This window comes from Asterias rubens, chromosome 7 (assembly GCF_902459465.1).
Source record: "Asterias rubens chromosome 7, eAstRub1.3, whole genome shotgun sequence".
NCBI classification, from domain to species: Eukaryota; Metazoa; Echinodermata; class Asteroidea; order Forcipulatida; family Asteriidae; genus Asterias; species Asterias rubens.
The window spans coordinates 5,521,151-5,530,370 of record NC_047068.1 but is presented as its reverse complement, the minus strand read 5'-3'; the positions used below and the strand labels follow the sequence as shown (position 1 = coordinate 5,530,370).

General features: G+C 39.0%; 1 protein-coding gene across 1 annotated transcript; it reads left to right on the top strand.

The window, feature by feature from the left end:
* Nucleotides 1-188: 188 nt before the first annotated feature.
* LOC117292568 (E3 ubiquitin-protein ligase ZNF598-like) lies at nt 189-7,978 on the top strand. The gene is made up of 6 exons (XM_033774673.1): nt 189-483; nt 1,286-1,528; nt 1,730-1,944; nt 2,289-2,506; nt 3,035-3,086; nt 3,589-7,978. Exons 1-6 carry the CDS (start codon nt 313-315, stop codon nt 5,417-5,419), a joined length of 2,730 nt encoding a protein of 909 aa, XP_033630564.1. The 5' UTR covers nt 189-312; the 3' UTR covers nt 5,420-7,978.
* Nucleotides 7,979-9,220: the final 1,242 nt, after the last annotated feature.

Genomic DNA, 9,220 nt, shown 5'->3' with positions numbered 1-9,220 from the left:
CTCTAGACTTAGTTTCAAGTCAGAAATTGCGGCTATTTATTATCATCAGCCACGCAAAACTCTCCCAAGGGATATGGATCGTAGCCTAATGACGGAGGGCGCTATTTCAGGTAGACTGATCACAGACTTGGAAGCAAGTCTAGGTTAACCCCGGCAAATGAAATTTCTCCTCGTTGACGAAATAGCTACCACTTTTTTTCCATGTAGTAACGGTATCAGTCATCAACAGCTAAAACCTTCAAAACAATTTGGTAAATTACAATAATAACAAGGAATTGTTCAATTGTCGAGACCCACTTAACTGGATCAAAAATGTCGAAAACTACGGACAGTATTTCTTCCACATGTGTTCTGTGTTGCAGTGGCATTAAATTCTATGCGGTTGGGCAATGCAATCACCACATCTGCCTGAAATGTTCCACCAGAATGAGGGTTCTGTGTGAACAGAAATATTGTGCGGTATGCAGAGCTGATATGCCCAAGGTAAGAAAATAATATTTCTGTGAATATGTATGTGAATGAATTATAGAGGTTTTGTTCTTTCAAAAATTTTCAAACTTGTACTTGTTGTATTTTTGTAGTGATGCTCTGACTGAAGTTTTAACAATATCTTTTGCCTGTTTGGATCATTAAAAAAGAAATTGATATCTATACTACTAATCCATCATTACAATTAAAAATGTTGAAAATGATTGTGAAACAAAATGAATTTATACTTGTTGTTTTAATTCAAGGTGTATCTAGGTATCTATTTGTTTTTGTGGTGATATTCCAAAGAGTTATCACACGCAGCTTTCATAAATTCACAAATAAAACTAATGAAATACTTGATACTTGATACTTGATGAAGTAATCCCTTTTTACAGCTGGTAAAGCTTTTAAACTGGGATAATGTGGTGTGCCATAAAAGTGTAAAACTATGCTATGAAAATAGTAATTTATATGAATTTATCATTCAAACTCAAAGACAACATTTATCTACGGCATGTTGCGTTAAGTTAGGGATTTTACAGCTGCTATTGTTTACATTATATTTTAGTCTTGATATACATTTTCAACTGTCCGTTCATCTGTATTGTATTTTGTAATTTTAATATAATATCCTGCGAGGCTGCTAAGATTTTTTTTTATTGTCATACCAAAACATTGGGGTAAGGTAGGGTCACTCTATAGATTGCTTTTGTCAACATACATGACGTATTGCTGATTTATAGGCAAAATTATAAAGACAACATTAAAAGACACATGTGAAAGTTTGACTGTCAATTTGATATTGATTCCCCAGGTTATTGCGACACTCAAGTTGCATCCCTTTCACGGAATCATCTCCCATAAGTATCCAGTGAATCGCAAGGCAGGTATAGCATTTGCTATGCCTGAGATTCAGAACGAGTTCCGAAAGTTGTTATGGGACATCTGTACCATCTGCCGTTTCAGTAGTCCTGAGAAAAGCTTCAAGGATCTTCAAGATCATATGAGGAAGGAGCATGAGTTATTCTACTGTGATCTTTGCATCGATCAACTCAAGGTACAAAGAACTTTTAAATTTTAGCTACCGGGCAACCTCGGTAGTCTAGTTGGTAAGACACTGCTCTAGAATTGCAAGGGTCGTGGGTTTGAATCCCAAACGCATCATGTGCAAGGGCTTTCCGGACCATGACTGACCAATAACAAAATCATTATCAGTATTTAGAAATGTTAAATATATTACTGTATTGATTCCGCACAGGTATTTCCCTTTGAGCGTAAGACCTATACACGTAAAGACCTCGCAGTACATCGACGTAAAGGCGATGGGAAGGACACATCATATCGTGGACACCCGCTGTGCGAGTTTTGTGATGAGCGCTATTTTGATAACGATGAACTCTTGAGGCATCTTCGTCAGCAACATTACTTCTGTCACTTCTGTGAGACAGACGGTGTGAGCAATCAGTATTACAAGTGAGTCTTCAACCTTTCCCCTCCTCCATTAATTTCTGATTGGGAGTATCCCTAGGCCTCAAATTTCAGTGGGCAAGGCGGTTTTCATTTTTCAAATAACAATTTAAAGTGAGACTTAAACTTTCTTAGAGTAGGGTCGGTGTCAGAGTTTTGGATGAGTGTGTTAGGGTGCAGCATGACTACAAAATGGCCATTTATAAGACTTTTCACATGTGCATTTCAATAAAAAACCTGTTGTTTCGTTGCATGCCTCTGGTTTGCATTTCTGCCTCGATTTATGCATAATGCTTGCAGTGTTTTGCAACTTAGGTCCTATAATAACTGTTTTTTTCTTTGTTTTCTAGTGATTATGATGATCTTAAAGAGCATTTCCGATTGCAACATTATCTGTGTGAAGATGACCGATGTTCCCAGGAGCAGTTCACCCACGCATTCCGCTCAGAGATCGATCTCAAAGCCCACAGATCCACCGCTCATAGCAACCTCATGTCAAAGTCTCAAGTACGTCAGATGAGGCAGATTGATATGCAGATCAATTTCCCTCCAAGACCAACTCAACGAGGTGAGCATGTCACACAGAATGCTGTTTGGCTCAAACTCTTCCTAACTTTTAGACTAATATTAGGACTTGAAAGAGTGAAGTTCCGTATCCATAGGCGTTAGGACGTGTTGAACCCATCCTAAGTTAGAACGGATTACTCTTCCTAACTCGAATTAGGATTAATCCTAGCAGTTCATGGCTGTGCGTACCGCTGAATTTTGCACTTACAATCACCATTCATTGCTTACAAGGCTCACGCCAAATTCTGGGCTAGCTGTATAAATGATAATAATGATTACATTTATATAGCGCTTTATACTAAAAACAAGTTAAGGATACCTGTAAAGCAAAGAATGCCTGGTAACCTGGAATATGCACAAACAAAGATTCCATGCTAACCAGCGCACGGTAAGCAAAACCATGAAGATGGGCCTAGGTTTGCTTCGTAAAATTCTGTGAAGGTTTCGCTGTGCCGCTTTTATCAAATTAAATGAAAGATATGGCATGCAATTAGCAGAGTTTCAATTAATTTTTTTTTTCTGTTTTCAGATGGTGGTGCACCTGGTTTTAGAGGAAGAGGCAGACGTTTCCATGGAAATAGGTGAGTTTAACAAAAACGCGATTAAACAAGTTTGAAATGTTTTTTTATTTAAAAGTGACCACTGTTTGTTCGGGAAAGATTGGCACGTCAACACATTATCCCAGCGTCAACTTACTAAAGGAACACGTTGCCTTGGATCACTCGAGTTGTTTTATGAAAAGAGTTTAAAACTGTTAGTTATTAAATCGATATGGTTAGAAAGATTTTTTTTTTTAAAGTAGAGTATATTGATCCACACAAATTTGCATAGAAATTGCGAGGTTTTCCTTTTAATAAGCAGGAAAGTTCTTTTCAGAACTACAGTAAGTAGTATTTCGTATTTCAAATTCTACTCCGCTGCAGAAGAATAAATAGCAAGACAAGCTCTCAAAGAACAAGTCTACAAAACAAAGTATACACATGTTGTTTCTGCAAACTGAATATACATTGATACCTCGCCATGCAGTCCCTCAAAACCCACGTTATTGTTATAATTTGTGTCACTTTCTTTTTATGCTTACAGAGATGATGATCTTTCTACTGCCCTCCAAGCCTCGATGGATACAAAGAGACAAGAAACAGCGGAGAGGTCTGATGGAAGGAGGCAAGGACGTGAGGAACGAGAGACGAAGAAGACAAAGCTGAAAAAACCATCAGACCCAGATGACGCCAGGGGTGAAGCAGAAGACAAGATGAGGAAAGCAGAAACTCAACATGAGATTGAGGGGGCAGTAGCTATGGATACCAGTAAACATGAAACAGTGTCTGAGCAGAGGAGGATGAGAAAGAATGGCGGTAGGATATCTCCCCGATCCGAAGATGAGTTAAAGATGAGAAATGGAGCAACTAAAACATTGTCAAATAACAACAATATTTCAGAGACTCCAAGTTCAAGGCAAAACTCTGGTATCGGTTTACCTGAAAAAGTAGACGTTGTTAAAGAAACTGGTAAAAAGAAGAAGAAAAAGAAGGGTAAGGGACCAACAAATAGCAACGACAACAATAGTCAAGTTTTGGAAAATGATTTACTTCAGAGTAAACCTGATGTGCGTGTAAATAATCCAGTGGAATTGGTTGCTTCTGATTTTCCAGAAACATTGAATGAGGCAAAAGGTTCTGATAGAGACAAAGTTGCAATGAATGCCAAATCTGCAACGTCATCTTGGACGACTCCGTCACTTAATCCTACAGAAGACTTTCCCTCTCTGGGAAAATCATCGGGTGGGAATATTGGGGGCAGCTCAGCTGGGGGCTTTAGTTTTTACAATGCCCTTCAGAAAACAGACACCAAACCCAAGCTTGAGAATCCGCCACCAATGCCAGCTCGGAGGACATTTCAAAATAAAGAGGATGATTTCCCAACGCTGAGCTCCATCGCAGGAATACTTGGTGTTGAACCAATGCCCAGTAAAACTAATCGAACAAATAAGTCAAACAGCCAATCTGCTTGGTCTGTCCCAAGAGAGAAAGCAAACCCACAGCCTGCCGCATCAAAGCAAGACACAGTCAAACAGAAAAAGAAGGGCAAGAAAGCAACGAAAGAAAACCGGCAAGTTGTTCTTGAAGGGTCGAGTCAAATACAGCAACAGGCTGTGGAGACTCAGAAGAAGAATAAACCACCTCAAGAGACTCAATCAACGATGCCTAAACGACCGCCTCCAGGGCTACCTCCTGGACTTGCCCCAAAGGAATCCCCCAGCATGACACCCTCAAGATCAATGTCCCAGCCAGTGATAGAAACCCAGTCACAAGTTTCTCCACCACCAGGCTTTGCTGCTGGTATGTCTTTCTCAAGTAGCTCGTTACCCCCTGGTTTACATGTTTACGTTCCACCTTCTGACTTTAAGAAGCGTAATCTTCAGTTAGCGACAAAAATCAAAGAGCTCCTTCTTGGCAACCAGGAGGACAAGTTCAACATGTTTCGATCCATTTCTAGTATGTTCAGAGATGGTTCCATGTCAGCTGAGGACTATTTCATGGAATGTAGAGAGCTTCTCGGAGACAACCTCCCTAAGATCTTCAACGAACTTGTGAGCTTGCTGCCGGACGTAGTCAAGCAACAGGAGTTAATGTCTGCTGAAAGTGACTTTAGAATCCAACAGCAGCGTCAGAAAGATGATGGGGTTCTCAAGATTGGTAAGACCGGTGTGAAGGGCAGAGGAAGAGGGAGTGGTGCTTGGAAATCTCAAGGGTCCAATGAGACATGCTCTTGTCCTCAGTGTGGACAGGTCATTCATCGCTCTCAACTTGATGAACATCTCAACACTCGTCATCAGGATTTCCCAACATTAAACGCTGGTACCCGGCAGCCAATACATGTTAATGCAGCGGCACCCTCATGGCCGCGCATATAGTAAGCATTTCTGAAACACTGGTATCCCTGAATAAGTGATTGCCTCATTAGTCATCATTTTGGCAATTATGATTACATTGTATCACTACTTTCAGATGCCTATATCGATTTCATCATTATCTTCCTAACTTAGGATTAATCTTAGGACTTGGGGCAAGTTAAGCTCCCTAACCATAGCAGTAAGGATGCATTGAACCCATCCTAAGTCGAGCCTTTCATGATATCGGCTGCTGTAATGTTACATAATACTAAAATTAATACACTCGGTTTGTTTACCTGTATGAGAATTTCACAGGTGGTTTCACCCTTGCACTAAAAGCTTTTTGCGAAATAGCCCTCCGGTTAGTATACTGACTGTGCATTATACTTGCCCCAGGATTTTAAATATATGTATCTTTTTGATGTAGCGATCACAGCTAGTTTAAGATCGGTCAAATGAATTTAATTTTTACACTCTCTAAAATATTTAAACACATTTTTTAAATGGATTATTTACATTTGATTAGTAAGGAATACAAGCTTTTAAAACAAGTAGGTTGCAAATCTCTAAGTAGCTCACGTGACCAGTTTGAGAAGGGATGTTTACTAGCCCACAGCAATTTTAACTTGACAGTGTATGCCAGCATAGTGTTAAGGGTGATCACTGTATGCCAGCATAGTGTTAAGGGTGATCACTGTGTGCCAGCATAGTGTTAAGGGTGATCACTGTATGCCAGCATAGTGTTAAGGGTGATCACTGTATGCCAGCATAGTGTTAAGGGTGATCACTGTATGCCAGCATAGTGTTAAGGGTGATCACTGTGTGCCAGCATAGTGTTAAGGGTGATCACTGTGTGCCAGCATAGTGTTAAGGGTGATCACTGTATGCCAGCATAGTGTTAAGGGTGATCACTGTGTGCCAGCATAGTGTTAAGGGTGATCACTGTATGCCAGCATAGTGTTAAGGGTGATCACTGTATGCCAGCATAGTGTTAAGGGTGATCACTGTGTGCCAGCATAGTGTTAAGGGTGATCACTGTGTGCCAGCATAGTGTTAAGGGTGATCACTGTGTGCCAGCATAGTGTTAAGGGTGATCACTGTGTGCCAGCATAGTGTTAAGGGTGATCACTGTGTGCCAGCATAGTGTTAAGGGTGATCACTGTGTGCCAGCATAGTGTTAAGGGTGATCACTGTATGCCAGCATAGTGTTAAGGGTGATCACTGTATGCCAGCATAGTGTTAAGGGTGATCACAGGACTTGGCCTAAACGAGGGATGCCAGAGAGCACAGGAATGTAGAAGGGTTATTGTCGTTTGTGGATTCTTAAACACTAGACATAAACCCATGGGGCTATGTCACATGCTGCAATTTAAAAATGCGACTAGTTTTCTTGGTTTACTCATGTGCTGCATAAAATGTTCCTCTAGCATACAGTGATGTGAATGGTTGCAGCCAAGTTTCCTATAAACATTGCATGATTTGATGTGGTCTAAAGGATGTTATCAACTTCTGTAAATTTCTTTGTTGCTGTGTAAAGAATGCCAGTGCATAATTACTTGAAGCAGCTTGTGCTAATAGAACATAAACTTCATAATGTAGTGTATATTTAACAACAAAGTGTATGGTACACTGGGCCCAGCTGACCCGGCCACTTGGTGGGGAGCAGAGCTCTAATGACCCCCATCAGATTCAACTACGAATACCCTTAAACACCATACAGAGCCACCTCCCAAACAAGGGTCCTACAGGGGCCCACAACCCCCATTGCCCCTCGTCTGGCATGTGGACTTCACCTTCCTAAGGCTCAGTACCCAATTAGATTCACGACTTCAAAGTTTTAGCATAGTTTAACAGAAACTTTACAGCAGCAAGTTTCTTAAATGAATTTAAAAAGTTGTCACTGGAATCCGCTTTGATTTTTTTTTAATGTTGCACCTTGGAAATAATAATGTATATATATTGGAATTTAGATAATTTAAGAAATGTATGCCCACAATTTGTTGTATTTTGGTATTAAGGTAGCTTGGTTGACAGATAATTTGTAACTAAGGAAATGTTTTGATGTGAATTTTAAAAGAACAACCAGAAAAGAGAAGAAAACTGCAAGAGGGAAAGAAGGGTGGATTCAGTTTTTGCAGCACTGCTGTGACCTTGGCCCAAGTTCATACAGCCAGGCAAAGTATACTTTGGGTTATTAGAACCTTTCAACTATTTTAATCCTATGATATAAATGTAGACTTATACAATGAAACTACCCTATGAAAGTCTCATTTTCGTTTTTAACATACTGAAAACCCGGAGTGGTTTAGTCCACGGAGGAAGAATAATTCAAAATCTGAGAAACGTCTCTGACAGTAACAATAGTCAAATTTTGCAGGAGAAAAATAGATATCTTTTTCCATAATCATATTACTTTGAAATGAAAAGTTTCTCAAAAGCCTCTGTAGGCTTTGTAACCAAGTAAGTTTTGATTGCCATCAATGTTAGGAGTGATTGCCAAACAGACCCGGTGTGGCGGTTTCAGTCTTCCTCCGTGTTCAGTTTTCCGGGACTCAGTACGGCACTAACAATTGACTACTTTCGCTTGCTGTGCGCAGGCGTCGTATGACGTAATGTTACCGTATTTGGTCATTCGGAAAACTGAACACTGAACGGTATGGATATTGAGCATCTCTGTGTACAGGTACTTGGGCCAGGATGTAGTGTTTTCATTTGTGATAATATTAACGATGAACAAACAATTTAATTGTACAATATCATGTCATGCAAAGCTGATATGTTTTTTTAGATACGAGCTAGAGTTAATAATTAGTTTATTTATATCTTCTTTTGTAGGTTATTTATCTTGTTATGTTAATAATGTGAAGGCACAATTTTGAATGGCTTTGTGTATGTCACAGGTTTTGCATACATGTATCGGGAGGTTGCTATACAAAAGCTTGCCCCAAATCATATGACATACACTTTTAACAACTGTCTCTATAGTCTGAGGAATTCAAATTGTAACTCACAAAAGGCTTATTGCATATTAGAACAGTCTCACCATTATGGACACTAATGGTAGTAACTCAAAACAATCGTAGCATAAAAGCTTATAGTAACAAGCAATGGAGAGCTGAAGTGTCATAGTTTTTGAGAAAGAGGTAATTTCTCACTCAAAGAATAAAATACTTCAACTGAAGCCTTTAATTATGCATCTGAAAGCATACAAAGTAATGCCACAAGGGTGTTTTTTCTTTCATTATTTTCTTGCAAGTTTGATGACCAATTGAGTCCAAATCTTCACATGTTTGTAATTTTATTTTTTCTTTCATTATTTTCTTGCAAGTTTGATGACCAATTGAGTCCAAATCTTCACAGGTTTGTAATTTTATTTTTTCTTTCATTTTTTTCTTGCAAGTTTGATGACCAATTGAGTCCAAATCTTCACAGGTTTGTAATTTTATGCATATGTTGGGATGTACATGTACACCAAGTGAGAATACTGGTGTTTGACAATTACCAAACGTGTCCAGTGCATTAAAAGCCATCGTTCTCACTGCATCCATTTTAAGGAAAGCTTTTAAGCTTTAAAAACATCATCTGTCTAACTTTTATTTGTAATTTTATTTGTAATTTTATTTGTAATGAATTTCTTATATCAACCTTCATTGATTAAGTTTATGATTCTGTAAAACATAATATCAAATTCTGAAAAGGTATGTACCTTGCCAAAGTTAGGGGGGGGGTTGTAAAAATGATGATTTCGTTGTGAAGAAGTGTATTCATTGCTCAAAAGAAGGCATCAAATACAAGGTAAACAGCAAGGTTTAAATTCCCTAA